The sequence below is a fragment of the Helianthus annuus genome, chromosome 14 (genome assembly GCF_002127325.2).
Source record: "Helianthus annuus cultivar XRQ/B chromosome 14, HanXRQr2.0-SUNRISE, whole genome shotgun sequence".
NCBI lineage: Eukaryota > Viridiplantae > Streptophyta > Magnoliopsida > Asterales > Asteraceae > Helianthus > Helianthus annuus.
This window is the reverse complement of record NC_035446.2, coordinates 169990960-170007598: the sequence shown is the minus strand read 5'-3', so window position 1 is coordinate 170007598 and position 16639 is coordinate 169990960. Positions and strand designations below refer to the sequence as shown.

At 32.5% G+C, this 16639-nt stretch overlaps 2 protein-coding genes across 2 annotated transcripts; both read left to right on the top strand.

Annotated features, from left to right (window-relative positions):
* The first annotated feature begins 9436 nt into the window (after positions 1-9436).
* LOC110907863 lies at positions 9437-9945 on the top strand. The gene is made up of 2 exons (XM_022152782.2): positions 9437-9625; positions 9733-9945. The coding sequence occupies exons 1-2, from the start codon at positions 9437-9439 to the stop codon at positions 9895-9897; spliced, it is 354 nt and encodes a 117-aa protein (XP_022008474.1). The 3' UTR covers positions 9898-9945.
* Positions 9946-13363: 3418 nt separating this feature from the next.
* Positions 13364-16639, top strand: LOC110905042 (NAC domain-containing protein 7). The gene is made up of 4 exons (XM_022150930.2): positions 13364-13546; positions 14270-14458; positions 14574-14848; positions 15962-16639. The coding sequence occupies exons 2-4, from the start codon at positions 14299-14301 to the stop codon at positions 16538-16540; spliced, it is 1014 nt and encodes a 337-aa protein (XP_022006622.1). The 5' UTR covers positions 13364-13546; positions 14270-14298; the 3' UTR covers positions 16541-16639.

Here is a 16639-nt window from a genome sequence, read left to right as displayed (position 1 = left end):
TTCAGTGTCGGATCCAATCCTTGCTCCAATCTATTGTAATTACCTGAAACGCGTTTTAAAAGATTTTGTCAGCGGGAAATACTGAGTGAATTATTCTAGTTTCTGAAAATGACACATTTATTATAATTCACAGTGATAAGATCTTTTACAATGTATCCTGATATCAACCAACTACCCACAGTACTTTACCACTCGATCCATTGGCCCATACGTCCAATGGTATCTGTGATTATGGTCATATCACCCAATGGCTGCCCCAATGGTGAAGATTATCAAGTAATGTATACAATACCCCACATACCGGCTGTAATTTGGTGATTCACATAAACTTAATCACTGTAAGTTATAATTCTGAAAATAATTTGGAGTATTGTAAACAATCACAAACTGTGATAAAAGAATTTATAAAAAGAGAATAACTCACAAATCATCATGCAGGATTGAGTTAATAAACTTCTTGATTCTACTTTTCCCGATAATTAAGCATGTACTTTATTATTCTGGATCTTCTGATGATTTAATAGTTTGTTTGATTGTAAGGGTGTAGTTGGGAGTATTCTTGGTAGTTTAACAGAATGGAATACGTATTGGTGAAAAACCTAAATCAACTCTTAACGAATTCTACAAGAACCAGGTTAATGATCAATACAGCAGTTACGATAATTCCCCGAGATCAATTTTTTACAATGAATGTCCAAGTGCAATACTTCAGCTCATTTATCAAAATGACAAACGACAAAGTATAGTACTTCAACTCGTATATCGAATTATCGACAACGACAAAGTACAATGCTTCGGCTCATTATCGAATTATCGACAACGATAAAGCATAGCCCAATGTGGGCGGCACTTAGACATTCTTTGGGTATATTGATCCCGGAAACTGAATCGTAATAGCGATCGACTAATTACCCTGTTTTGCGGCAGCGATTCGATAATTGTGTGTGTGTGTTGGACTGTTTTGCTTATAACTCGACCTACGTAACTCCGATTTTCGTCGTTCAAGTGCCAAAATTCAAGTCCCAACCCCTGCTATTTATACTGAAATTTTGACACCGTCGCGTAGCGCGAGGGGGTACCCCCTTAGGCGTCGCGCTACGCGAGTGACCACCCTATTTTCATAGAGTAGCCCTTCGTGCATGTAGGCTTGCTGTGTCGACGGTTTTGTAAATTTCGAATTTTATAATGAGTTATGAAGATAATCGTTATTAGGGTTTTGCCCCCCCCTGAGTTTTAGGGGTTCTGATCCTGATTCTGATTGCTATGAAAATTTTAGGATTTGTGCAGGTTTACTTGGGTGTCTCAACTATGGTTCCCTTATTGGGTAAATAAAATAATAGGTAGGACTTTTGATGAAAGTTTGTTTTACAAAATAGAAATAATAAATAATAAATAATAGTTTTGGGTAACTTACAAAAATAGAATAAAATGGTGAGAAAAGGGGATGGACCCACTGTGTAACTTTAGGGTTCAACTAGAAAATCTCCTGGTATAAATTTTGGGTATAACTTTTGGGCTATTAAAAATATATTAAGTATAGTACTCCTAAATCAACCTTGTCCCGATGTTCCGAGATAGAATCCAAACGAACTTAGTCGGGCAGAGCCTTGACATGCGTTATGGGATTCAGATTAATCGGAAAGGGTAGCGGTGATCGGGAGTTACAATACTTAAGACAAGACTTTATTATTATTAAAATATAATAATTAAACACTAGAAAGGAAAAAGATGAAATGGTTGACGAAAGAAAAGAATTTTGAACAGGAAACATAGAACCACACCCTAGACTATTTATACTTAAAATTTTACTTGGAGGCTAAGTTTTACTTACTGCCACTTCAATATGTTGATATGTGTTGTATGTGCCAAACATGGCCACGTACCTAGTACATTTAAATTTAATGTTAATTTATTTTCTATATTTTATCTTTTCGAATACATGTATATATCTAAATTGTAAGTTAACTTTATTTATTTTCTTTCTACGTAAAATTTAACTAAAAGTAATTTTAGTTATCATTATTTTTATTCTTATATTTTGTATGAAATGTTTTGATTTATTATTGTTATTATTAATTTAACTACTTCAATTATTTAGTGTGTATAACTTCTAAAATATGATGTTTTATAAAATGATAGATATGTCTTTGGAATGAGTATATTTTTGTCTACATTTTGAACCAACTTTCATTAAAAACGGAGTAGATTCAAATATCATATATTTTTATAATTTTATTATTATTAGACGGTTCATGGGTCCGTCTAGTTACTTCTTTTCTAATGGTTGACTTACCTGCAATCTATCCGTCTAATTATATGAGTTTTTATATACTTTTATTTTATTTAGAAAGGTCACTCATATATATAGGCCAATAATATTTCAACCAACTATATAAAATAGTGTTTAAAACTATTTGGGTTGAATATTTATATTAAGAATAAAATAGTTACTAGTTACTAGTGGTGAATAAATTTAACCAATCCTTATAATTTATATGATAAAAATTGGTATGTTACATCCTCCCCACCTTATTTTAAATCTCGTCCTCGAGATTTGGGTTACGATATTTCTTTTAGAGTTATGTTACTTTTTGATCAAAAAGAATAATATTAAGGTAAATGATATCAAATCAAAGTATCAAATTTTGTGACTATGAGTTGTACAATAGATGGGACTCAATGGTTTAACTGAAACTGAATGAGTGTAAGAATTCGATGACAAACGAATGAGATGAAATGGTATAATTTCCAAGGTGACTAGGTTCAGGCCAAAAGATATATGATAAATAGATTTTAAAATAAATGTGAAGGACTTTTGGAATCAATAAAATTCTTTATCAAAGGAATCTTACTTGATTGACAAGTGAGGAAGACTTAGAATTGACGGGTTCAAAATGAAATAAAAGCATGAAAAATGATTTGTTAAATAGTAAATTATGATATGAAAAATTCTATGTATTTGAGAGGAGTGAATTGCAAAGATACACCAAAGGACAATAAAGTTAGTGTATTAGAGTTCCAAGTTGTTTTAAATGGTGAAATAATGTAATAGTACACTATTAGTGATTATATTTTTCGTACTATGTCATAGAGATGGAATTATAATAAGAACAAGTTATTTTGGCATGACCAACTATTATATTATATTACTGAAACAAATGTGATATATATTATTTGTTACACATTTTTAGTATATGTAAATAGTTACTACTTTCAAATAGATATTATTTTAGTATTGTATTATACTATGTAAAATAACTTATTTTTATTATGTAATTTACAAAATATTATAGTGAAGTTATTACATTTACAAAATATTTTAGTATTATCATTTTGTAAAAGAATTACTATTATTTATAACGTTTAAATGAAAGTTGCGAATAAAAGGGGTAAAAGTATTTGTAAAATATTTTATATAATACTGGGTCAATTCTATTTTATTTTGAAACCATATAACGTTGTAAAATGTAGTTACAAATGTTGTGGTGACTATTCTTTATATATTACAATGTTCTTTTAATTCAATGTAGTCGCTGACTATTATATTATTCTTATATGGTTATTTTCTTGCTAGAGTGTTATAGTATATAGTTACCACAAAATATATGATACATAATTATTTTGTTTTATTTGTCCTTTTAATTCTGGTATTGTTTTATGAAAAATATGTTTTCTCTTTACAGTACAAAGTAAAATATATAATTAAGATTTACTAAATAAGTATGATGACTTAATTAACTAGTCATTATCATGGCGGATATTGGTTAGTGCTGCCTTGTTTAAGCATAGGTGGCCAGTCCATGCCTAACTAAGGCTAGGCTATCCAATACATGCCCCTGATAATAACTCTAGTATAATATTAACACTATTATTATTAACATATTATTGCTAATAATAAAACTAATATTAATTACCAATAATAAATGCATAAACTTAAATGAGAATATACTTTAAACAAAATTTTATACGTAAAAATATAATTTCTTTACCTTAATGATTTTAACAAAAATTTTAATTACAGAAATACTATATTGTAAGTTTCTATATATAATCAATTAAGTTTATACAATGTTTTTCGATTAATGATGATAAGGTAAGAAATATCACGAAAGGCTCGATTGGTTGTAAGGACTACGGAATTAGGACATGAAATGGTGGATTATCTTAGCACATAATTGTGTTAAAATTGCTTTTATAAAATAAATCAATAAAGCGGATTCAATATAAATAAATAATTAAATCTTAGATTAGCGTAATCTTTAATTTTTGTAAAAAGGTCATCACAAAGTGATCGTGATCAAAGAGATGATTTGATGAATTAGAAGACTAAACAAGCATATTATGGTTTTAAGAGAATTGAAGTGCTTGTTAGGACTATTTTGAATATGATGGCTTCAATCCATCATATGGGATTTTGAATTAAGCCAGTTCAAACAATTGAACTTGGTGTAAACAAAACGAGTTCATGTATTAATAAGAAATTTTGGATATGGTTACAACAAAACCCATGTATGTTAAAGGAAATTGAGTTTTTCAAGAAACTTATTGACTCGATATTAAAGAGTCATTGCTTTGTAAAACGCGGTTTACAATGCAAAGATCGAGTATAGCGGAACGATATTTGAACTTTTGATAAAACAACAAATTGAAAGGATGCCTTCCTAGGGTCTTATAATTCAAATGAACCACATGCGCAACAAATAGTGCATGTGTATCGTGTGGATTTACCAAGAAACGAAATGGATCAATATTTGCTATTATGAAAGAATTCTTTATGGTATGATGACCATTAAAAGAACACGAAAGTCAACTTATTATAGGCAGAAGTTAGAATTGCAACGAAAGAAATATAAGAACTTCTTATCTGAAATTTTGTGTGATAACTATTTGTTAAATAACATTATCAGAGAATGTCGAATGAAGTGAAATGAAATCAGGGATTTGCAAAAATATATGACTTCTTTTGTAGTGCTAATAATTATGACTCAGGTTAGACTATGCACCGATGTTTGTGAAATGTTGTTCCAACGTACCTCAGCGATATTTTGATCATTTGCAAGATCATGTGGCAAAGTGCCGATTTTTGATTTAGGAGTTCTTTTACTGATGGAATTAGTGTAGGTATCATCGTGCCTAATTTATATTTTTCAAAGATCTTGCCTTTGGAAGTCGTGTGTATGATAAACTTTGACGTTTGTGGACGTATAATTTAAGTTTTATGTGTTTTCTTGTGCATTGGCACAACTTGACATGCTTCTTACTTGTGTTCATAATTTATGGCGTTAATAATTTATGGTAACGTATTGGTAATTCTTATATTTTTGATGGTGTCCCAACTTAAAGGGGTTTCCATTTATTATTGTTGCTCGAGTTACGAGGTAGATGATCAAACGAAAGGATGTTTGACATCAAAATTAAAGATATATGCGAAAGATTCCTGATAAAGAAATCTATATACATATGCTTGTGCTTTATTCTTAATTGACTTTTGGAATTCCTTATAGATATACATATCTATATTATATATTTCACATGTTGTAATATACATACCTTTCATAGGGTTAAAGGTATATAATAGATTCATATTTCCAAAAACCAGTCAGATTGGTCATGATACTATTTAGGGAAATCTTGTTACTGGTTTGACATACCATTTATCCCGTCTTATCCGGTTCGCGCCGGAGCGGTAATTTCAGTATATCCGGACAAGCTGGAGAGTCTGCTACTCTATACCCAGTTTTGCCGGAGAAAATTTCCTATTTCCCATAAATAGTATCTTTTTCAAAAAGTGCCTCTTTTTATTAGGGCTTTAATCCAGAATCAAGGAAATTTGTATTCCCATAATATATTTTTATTCTTAACCAAGTAATACCAATAAACATGGTTGTAAAACAAGGTTTCCAAGTCCGAGTACACTCCGAGTAATCGCTCCAAGGTAGGTTGCCGAGGCGACTTTCTTCAACTCCGCCTAATTACTTGGAATTGACCAAACGCGGTCAACCTCGGCCAAAATCAGATCTAGTAGGTCAATTCAGGTCGAGTTTGACTTAAAGAAAATAAAACATAATTTCTCTATCTATCATATTAAAGAATATTAAAGAATGAATATCATTTTCATGTATTTTGTTAAAATTAGTAGTAAATTTATGTTATTTGACATATATTTAACTTTTGAAAACTAATTTCTTTATAATTTAGCATGTCCGAATACTCCCCGAGTACTCTCCGCCTAGACCGAGTACTCTCAACTCCCCACTCGACCGACTAGGGAGCGCCTAACGACTTTTGCAACCATGCCAATAAACAAGAATAAATAGCAATTAAATACTATTGCCTGCTAGTCGTTATTCTTATTGAATACCAATTATACTTATTTATACTCATATAAGTAATTTTTTATCTTGAAGCTTATATTAAGACAAAATTCTTAAGTTCGAGTCTAAATATCATTCAGAGTGCTATTAAATAATATTAAGTTTCTAACTTTCCGTTTAAGCTTAGGTATTATTATAACACTTATTTGCGTAAACAAGTGGCTTAGCTTATACTAAGGCATCTTTTCTTATGTTCAAGTCTAAATACTATCAGATGTGCTACCAGTTAAGTTAATAGCAATTTCCTAACTCTTATATTTAAGCTTAAGTATTGTTATCACAACACTTATAGGCTTAAAGTAGTGGCTTAGCTCTGATACCACCTTCTGTCACGACCCCCGACCCCATCTAGCCGGAATCGGTGCCGTGAGCAGTCCAGTGGTACCGGTGATTGTTTTAAAAACATTGCAGCGGAAATTTCATCAGGACCGTGAGTTAGGAAAAATATCAGAGTTTAGAAACACCGGATTTTATTTAAAAAGATGGAATAAATTCCATGTTTTACAAAGGTAGCTTTTAATAAAAACAATATTTCTTAATTTGAAAATAAGCCACTTCTTGAAGTCCTTCAGTGTCGGATCCAATCCTTGCTCCAATCTATTGTAATTACCTGAAACGCGTTTTAAAAGATTTTGTCAGCGGGAAATACTGAGTGAATTATTCTAGTTTCTGAAAATGACACATTTATTATAATTCACAGTGATAAGATCTTTTACAATGTATCCTGATATCAACCAACTACCCACAGTACTTTACCACTCGATCCATTGGCCCATACGTCCAATGGTATCTGTGATTATGGTCATATCACCCAATGGCTGCCCCAATGGTGAAGATTATCAAGTAATGTATACAATACCCCACATACCGGCTGTAATTTGGTGATTCACATAAACTTAATCACTGTAAGTTATAATTCTGAAAATAATTTGGAGTATTGTAAACAATCACAAACTGTGATAAAAGAATTTATAAAAAGAGAATAACTCACAAATCATCATGCAGGATTGAGTTAATAAACTTCTTGATTCTACTTTTCCCGATAATTAAGCATGTACTTTATTATTCTGGATCTTCTGATGATTTAATAGTTTGTTTGATTGTAAGGGTGTAGTTGGGAGTATTCTTGGTAGTTTAACAGAATGGAATACGTATTGGTGAAAAACCTAAATCAACTCTTAACGAATTCTACAAGAACCAGGTTAATGATCAATACAGCAGTTACGATAATTCCCCGAGATCAATTTTTTACAATGAATGTCCAAGTGCAATACTTCAGCTCATTTATCAAAATGACAAACGACAAAGTATAGTACTTCAACTCGTATATCGAATTATCGACAACGACAAAGTACAATGCTTCGGCTCATTATCGAATTATCGACAACGATAAAGCATAGCCCAATGTGGGCGGCACTTAGACATTCTTTGGGTATATTGATCCCGGAAACTGAATCGTAATAGCGATCGACTAATTACCCTGTTTTGCGGCAGCGATTCGATAATTGTGTGTGTGTGTTGGACTGTTTTGCTTATAACTCGACCTACGTAACTCCGATTTTCGTCGTTCAAGTGCCAAAATTCAAGTCCCAACCCCTGCTATTTATACTGAAATTTTGACACCGTCGCGTAGCGCGAGGGGGTACCCCCTTAGGCGTCGCGCTACGCGAGTGACCACCCTATTTTCATAGAGTAGCCCTTCGTGCATGTAGGCTTGCTGTGTCGACGGTTTTGTAAATTTCGAATTTTATAATGAGTTATGAAGATAATCGTTATTAGGGTTTTGCCCCCCCCTGAGTTTTAGGGGTTCTGATCCTGATTCTGATTGCTATGAAAATTTTAGGATTTGTGCAGGTTTACTTGGGTGTCTCAACTATGGTTCCCTTATTGGGTAAATAAAATAATAGGTAGGACTTTTGATGAAAGTTTGTTTTACAAAATAGAAATAATAAATAATAAATAATAGTTTTGGGTAACTTACAAAAATAGAATAAAATGGTGAGAAAAGGGGATGGACCCACTGTGTAACTTTAGGGTTCAACTAGAAAATCTCCTGGTATAAATTTTGGGTATAACTTTTGGGCTATTAAAAATATATTAAGTATAGTACTCCTAAATCAACCTTGTCCCGATGTTCCGAGATAGAATCCAAACGAACTTAGTCGGGCAGAGCCTTGACATGCGTTATGGGATTCAGATTAATCGGAAAGGGTAGCGGTGATCGGGAGTTACAATACTTAAGACAAGACTTTATTATTATTAAAATATAATAATTAAACACTAGAAAGGAAAAAGATGAAATGGTTGACGAAAGAAAAGAATTTTGAACAGGAAACATAGAACCACACCCTAGACTATTTATACTTAAAATTTTACTTGGAGGCTAAGTTTTACTTACTGCCACTTCAATATGTTGATATGTGTTGTATGTGCCAAACATGGCCACGTACCTAGTACATTTAAATTTAATGTTAATTTATTTTCTATATTTTATCTTTTCGAATACATGTATATATCTAAATTGTAAGTTAACTTTATTTATTTTCTTTCTACGTAAAATTTAACTAAAAGTAATTTTAGTTATCATTATTTTTATTCTTATATTTTGTATGAAATGTTTTGATTTATTATTGTTATTATTAATTTAACTACTTCAATTATTTAGTGTGTATAACTTCTAAAATATGATGTTTTATAAAATGATAGATATGTCTTTGGAATGAGTATATTTTTGTCTACATTTTGAACCAACTTTCATTAAAAACGGAGTAGATTCAAATATCATATATTTTTATAATTTTATTATTATTAGACGGTTCATGGGTCCGTCTAGTTACTTCTTTTCTAATGGTTGACTTACCTGCAATCTATCCGTCTAATTATATGAGTTTTTATATACTTTTATTTTATTTAGAAAGGTCACTCATATATATAGGCCAATAATATTTCAACCAACTATATAAAATAGTGTTTAAAACTATTTGGGTTGAATATTTATATTAAGAATAAAATAGTTACTAGTTACTAGTGGTGAATAAATTTAACCAATCCTTATAATTTATATGATAAAAATTGGTATGTTACATGAATGGAGCGGTGAGGGTCCGCCAATTGCCCCGTATCAGGAAGCGTTGGGTGAGCGGCGAGGATGGTACCGCGGGATGGGGCCTAAACCTTCTTCCAACACGTCCTCGCACTCGTCATCTAACATGTCGTCTTCGCAAGCTCGGACGCAAGAACCCTTTTCCGAGGTAAACTGCGCAATTTAAAAAATAAACGAACGCATGTTTCCTTGTTAAATATATGTTGGTAGCGTTAATTAATATGCTAATATACGTTTTGCTATCTATTATTGTAGGATTTTGTTAACAGCTTGTTCCAAACCCCGTCATTTTTGAACCAACTTAACAACTATCTTGCTTCACAAGGAAAAGGAAAAGGAAAGTCAAAAGACTACGATTCTGACAACTTATTCGATAATGAATCCGACGATGAACCCAACGATAACGATGACGATGAGTGACTTGTTTTTAATGTATGCTTTGGATTTAATTAAACGTTGTAGGATATAATGTACAACTTAATTAAACGTAGTTTTTAATTATATTACCTTTAGTATATGTTGATTATGTTCATTGCGTATGCTTGCGTTGTTTAAAAATAGGCAGGTTTTGTTTTTTCGGCCGTAAAACTGGCTGGGCAGCTGTATATACAGCTGTTGTATTAAAAAAAAACAGACTTTTAGCGGCGACACGTGTCGCCGCTATTGCTCTTCTGTCGTCGCTAAAAGTGCAGCATCAATACCGGCGACACTTTTAGCGACGACACCTGTCGTCGCTAAAAGTGCAGCATCAATACCGGCGACAGCGTTCATTACCGGCGACAACCGGTCAATAGCGGCCCAGCAATACCGGCGACGCTTTACCGGCGACATGTCGCCGCTAATAGTCAATAGCGGCGACAAAAGGGGTCAATACCGGCGACAACCGTCGCCGCTAAAGGTGCCCTGTTCTTGTAGTGTGAATACTGAAATTACAATAGTACCCTCATGTGCCTTGCACATGACTAGATTTAACCAAAAAATCTAACTGGGTTTGGCCTAAATGACAAAACGTGCAAGATTTTGAAAGGTAAAGGACACCGCCTGTCAACTTTTACGCTAAAGGACAACGTCTGAAATTTGATACAAACATAAAGGACAAAACTTGTAATTTACTCAATAAGTTATAAACATTATGAATAGTTAAATTATTATGTTTGTAAATAAATCCAAGTTAAAGTATTGAAAACTAACATTCCATTGAAAAAATGGAACAACTTCAATAACGCCGAAGACCCATTACGTGGGACGTTTTTTTGCGATTTTTTTGAAAAAAATTTCCCTTGCCATGTTTTAAACGACGCCCTCAACATATGTGTTTGGGCAATAACATTTAAGATTCCCTTTTTTAATCCAATAGGTGTTTTTTTTTTTTTGATTTTTTGATTTTTATTTAATTATTTACACCCTTTAATATAATACCCATATCCCCACTACACCAATTTTAGAAAAACGCCCAATAATGCCCTTTGCTAACTGTACTACCACATGACGAAAAACGCTCAAAAGCAGGAACATTATTCACCCAAACCACTACACATGGTGTAACTGTAAATAACAGCTCCTATATAGAAAATAGTGTTACATTAAATATAATGTCTAACCATTCATATATAACATTATTATAAGTGTGAAAAGGAATAATGTATTATTGTAGAGCATTCTGATCATGTAATATTTGGTGTTTACTTGAATACATTGGAGAAGTATTTGTTAGTAACCACCTTTTATTGTGAGAATCGCAAAAACAAGTATAAATACAATCAAAAATATCTAAAAAAAATCTAAAAAACACACAAATTTTCTTTTAATATTTTTTTTTTATAAAAATCGCTATTTTTTGTTAAAAAATTTGGATGCTAAAAGTAGAGATTTTAATAAAAAATTAAAAAAATTGTGTGTTTTTCGATTTTTTTAGGTTTTTTAGGTGTTTTGATTTATGCTTTAGTTTTTAGCATTTAACTTGGTTTGGGGGTGAGGTTTAGGTTTTTGGGGGTGGGGATGGGGGTTTAGGTTTTTTTTTTTTTTTTTGGATGGAGGGGGTAGTTTTTTTTTTTTTTTTTTCTTTGGTGGTGTAGCGGGTTTATTTTGATAACGCGAATAACAAAAAAATCTTTTTTGCTGTCAAATCGTGTCTTAGCAGGTTTAACATGTATCTAATAATGCGAACAACAAAAATTTTAAACATGAATACGACTCGTTTAACTACTTTATATCCAATGTCTATAAGACAGATGTATATTTTATGTATCTAGAAGGAGAAATAATGGATCCTAACTTTCAAATTTTGAGTATTTTTAAAAATGTAATAAATCACATGGTATACTTTTCTGTTACCGTGTCTTAGCAGGTTACCTGTTGCTAGCCCTAGGCCACTTCACGTTGGTTTTCGCGGTTCTCGCAATAAAGGTGGTACTCGCATAAACCCTACTGTATATATAGATATATACACATATACATATACACATACACACATACGTTAAGTCGTCAAGAGTTCTTGAACTTATTGATATTGATGAATTCATCTTAACCAATTGCGTTGATGGTTCAAACTTCAAACTCTATTATGAGTATTTAGATGAAATTTTGGTGGGGTTGAATTAGATAGTGTGTCGTCGTTTATTGAAAAAAATTTTTGAAGATACACGATGCATGCACTTTATCCACTAATTGCTAACTAAATATACTTTCTGTTCTTCATTTCAATCTTGTTGAGTTATTTATGTAGTATAGTACTATCTTCAAATTATATTACTAGCTAGCAGATATAAAAGTTGATGAAGTACTTAATATATATATAAGATCATTCCGATATTACACTTGCTCCAAAGTAATGCAATAAAAATTTGCAAACAATAGATGATCATTTCCTAGAAGTTATGATTTATAGTTCTGTTAATTATAGTGTATTAATACCTGATCACTAACGTGTTATCATGTAAACTAGTTTGTAGGTCCGGCGGCGTCCGACCTCCCGAACTTTTCGCCTAGTAATTCTCGTATATAATTATTTAGGTATATGCGTTTTCGACCACATGTTTCATAATTTTATTAGATATATACGTTTTTGACCCCTGGTAGGAAATGTTAAGCTTCGCCACTGCACATACTCCTATTTTCATAATGACTTGATAAACTATACATATTATATTATATTTTGTGTACCAACTTATTGTATTATTATACAACAAATTATATTATTAGTAAAATTATATTAATCTTAAAATCAAAGGACTAAACTATAAATTATTAAACACTAAAAATGGTGTTAGTTCCTAATTAAATGTATATTAATCTAAAAATCAAAGGACTAAACAATAAGTAAATTTAACTTTTGAAAAATGTATGAGGGGTTTTTAAAATATAAGAAGTATAAAAAGTGGTTGTGAGTGGAGGAGAGAGAAAATGTTACTGTTCATCTGTATATTTGGGGGGACACTGTTCACCCCCTATACTTTTTTAATATATATTGAAAGTGGTTGTGAGTGGAGGAGAAAGAAAATGTAATATATATTGAAAAGGAGAGAGAAAAAGTATTTGTTTTTAGTGGAAATATATTGATATAAGAGTTGTTTTTTAGTGGAATGTATGTATATTTTTAGTGGATTGGATGTGAATGCTCTTAAGAACTAAATTTAATCAAACCCTAATAAAACTCAAACCTGAAAGTGTAAATGAGACAAAGAAAGACTAGGGTCTCGATCAGTTGCTGGTGATCAGTTGGTAATGGTATAGATATTTAGGGCAAAAAAAATCTTGGCCACCAATTTAGCCCCCATCTGACAGTGAAAGACAAAGATAGCCTACAACAAACATCTCTTACCCATATGTCATCATCTCTCATCATCAACTACCCTTTTGTTTCTCTCTCATACTTACATACATACATACATACCGCTTTTATAACCCTATTACTTCACTCACTTGAACCATTTGCGGAAACAAGAACCGGCGCAAGCTGCATCTTGTAAAAGCATTTAAAACCCTAATTTCTTTGTCTTTGTGTTATCATATGTTTGAAGGAACTACACCCACATCTTCCAAAAAGATCAGATTTTGATCTTGTTTGTAGGTAAGTTCTGATCTCTAGACTCTAGTTATAGCTAGTTCTTGAAATTTAAGTATCATGTGATCGTATTTATGAAGGGTCTTGTGGTAGATTTGATCATTTGATTTGTTTTAATTTGTAAGCTAGCCAATGGTGGTTGATTAATTTTATGATCAAGTGATACATATGTCCTTAATTGATCTTTCCATTAATATTTTTTTCTTGCCACTTCTAGATCATTTTAATCATCATGAAAATTTAGTTATTATTTTTTTTTTTAACTTTTGTTTATAAGCTTTTCATTGTGAAAAACAAAATTTCTCTATATATGTGGAATGGAAAAAGGTGATTGATAGAATTTGGAGATTGAATTTAAACCAAAAATGTATATCTATTGAGAAAGGATCAAATCATTATACATTTTCTTTTGTCATTCCACTTGCTGTACATTAATGTTTGATCGCCGGTTTTTATCAACTTTGTGGAGATAAACTGAACAACAATCACACATTAAAAAATGCATTTGCCATTCAACATAAATTAGCATTCATTTTGTTTGTTTGTTTCTTTATTGTTTCTTTCGCGTTTGTTAAACGGGAATGTTCAAACAACAATTCATGTTTAATATATACTCAAGTTGGATGAAGCAGGCAATAGATGCACAAATTTTAGTTAGTGTCATTTACATGTTTGTGTATAATTAGTTGTGAAAGTTATAAACTGATCAAGATGACAATTGACTTGAAGGTACAAATTCAACACCGAAAGAGGAAAACATGAATACGTTTTCGCATGTTCCTCCTGGCTTTCGGTTCCATCCCACTGATGAAGAACTTGTGGACTACTACCTTAGGAACAAGATTAACTCGAGCGCAATTGAATTAGACGTCATCAAAGATGTAGATCTTTACAAAATTGAGCCATGGGATCTTCAAGGTATACTAACAACACCATAAACTTTGTTAATCACTCAACACATAATTAGTCAATTAATTCCGATATCATATCATAAATGGTAAGTTGTAAGATACTAATTTGTGAAGTTAAATAGAACTATGCAGGCTAGGTACAGAAGAACAAAGTGATTGGTATTTCTTTAGTCATAAAGATAAGAAGTACCCAACAGGTTCTCGCACAAATAGAGCTACTGCAGCTGGATTTTGGAAGGCGACCGGAAGGGATAAAGCTATCTACTCTAAGCATGACTTGGTTGGGATGAGAAAGACATTGGTCTTTTATAAGGGTCGTGCACCTAACGGTCTAAAATCGGATTGGATCATGCACGAATATCGCCTTGAAACTGATGAAAATGCAACCACAACACAGGCAAGTTTCAGATTAACACTATTATCTTTTTTTTTCTTTTGATGAGAAACTATCACGAAGCCAAAATTTAAGATCACAATATGCATTAATATCAACGTTTTTTAAGGATGCGAGAACTTGGGTTTTGGCTATGGTTAAGTATGTATGGTATGAGGTTGGTTGTATGACTTGATGTTAGGGGAGTGGGAGCGGTTACTAGTGATAGAATTCCATCACTCACAAGCATCTAATCAAGTTCCGCTATGTCATTAACCACTATTCTATCACTCACAAGCCTTTTTGGTGGCGGTGGTCATCACTAGTGATGGAATTCCATCACTCACAACTTTTTATTATTAATATTAAAAAAAGCCAACTTCAACTAATTTTTTATTAAAAATATTAAAAATGCAGTCAAACATTGAAGTTTACATTGAAGTTTCACACGTGTCAAACATGCAGTCAACCAACCGCCATCTCAGAGCTTGATACATTGAACTTTATCGCGTTAATAATACAACGCGTTAATAATACACGCGTGATAGAATGATGGTGGCAGTGGCAATTGTTTGTTTTCACGCGTTATTTTTTGGCCATCACGGAAAAACAACGCTCCGCCCCACTCCCTTTATGAAATTTTAATCATCCTAGAGTTGTGATGTCCCCTTTTTTAGTGATTATAACTTAATCAAAACCATTTGGTTGGTAAAGGGTTATAAGAAAACCCTTATTACTTTACTCTACAAACCTATGTCAAGATGATTAGATTATGTATATGTATATGTATATGTATACCATGCTACAAAACGAAGGAGTATCACTGACAGGCTAATCCGGAAAATATGTCTTTGGGTAGTCTATTTTTCGAGAGATCACTGACAGATATTACCAAGGGATCATTGATGGACTACTTTAACGACGGATAATCGACAACTTTTGTGGCGACAAATTACAGACTGTTTTATTTAATTTACTCTTTCCAATATTTTTATTATGGTTTTGTTGTGATCCATTGGATTTCCGTCTGTAATTACCGATTTTTGTGGGTGATACGACTTTGTTTAGTGGTGCCGATTCAATCGAGCATGTAGGTCAGACCCTAGTCATAACATGATCTTTTTTGTTGCTGAACAGGAAGAAGGGTGGGTGGTATGTAGGGTGTTCAAGAAAAGACTACCAATAATGAGGAGAGCAAGTGAGCATGAACCTATGTGGTATGATGATCATCGAGTCTCGTTCATGCCCGAAATCGACTCTCCAACGCAAAACAACATTAGATCCAGCTTAGGTGATCACCATTACCCTTATGGTACTTGCAAGAAAGAACTAGATCATCTACAAAGTTACCAGATCACTCCAAGCCATTGCCTCCAACTCCCTCTTCTAGAGGGTCCAAAACTTCACTCAACCGGCAATTCTTCCATACCCATTTACGGCATCGACATAAACGAAGGAAGCAGTAGCTCACAGCCTGCCTTTCTCACACAAGACCATAACAACACCATCCAACAACAGCAAGGCCAAAACTTTAACGATCAACAGACAGATTGGCGCGTTCTTGACAAGTTTGTTGCATCACAGTTTCTTAACCAAGGTGAGGTTTCAATTAAGGAAAATCATGATCAATCTTACCCAGATGCAGAAGAGCAAATTATTGAACCAGAAGATGCATCAAATTCCATCTACGGTGACCGGATAGATCTATGGAAATGATTGAGAAATATATCCCTGCTTTATTGAAATTATTATTAACTCTTATTATTTCTTGTACATAATAAGGAACGAAATGTGCCTTATTAACTCGTTTACTTA

Excerpts from the sequence above, each read along its gene's own strand:
- LOC110907863 (XM_022152782.2), top strand. The coding sequence starts at position 9,437 with ATGATAAAAATTGGTATGTTACATGAATGGAGCGGTGAGGGTCCGCCA. Across the intron at positions 9,626-9,732 it reads CGCAAGAACCCTTTTCCGAG|GATTTTGTTAACAGCTTGTT; the intron begins GTAAACTGCGCA and ends CTATTATTGTAG.
- LOC110905042 (XM_022150930.2), top strand. The coding sequence starts at position 14,299 with ATGAATACGTTTTCGCATGTTCCTCCTGGCTTTCGGTTCCATCCCACT. Across the intron at positions 14,459-14,573 it reads TGAGCCATGGGATCTTCAAG|AACTATGCAGGCTAGGTACA; the intron begins GTATACTAACAA and ends GAAGTTAAATAG. Across the intron at positions 14,849-15,961 it reads AAAATGCAACCACAACACAG|GAAGAAGGGTGGGTGGTATG; the intron begins GCAAGTTTCAGA and ends GTTGCTGAACAG.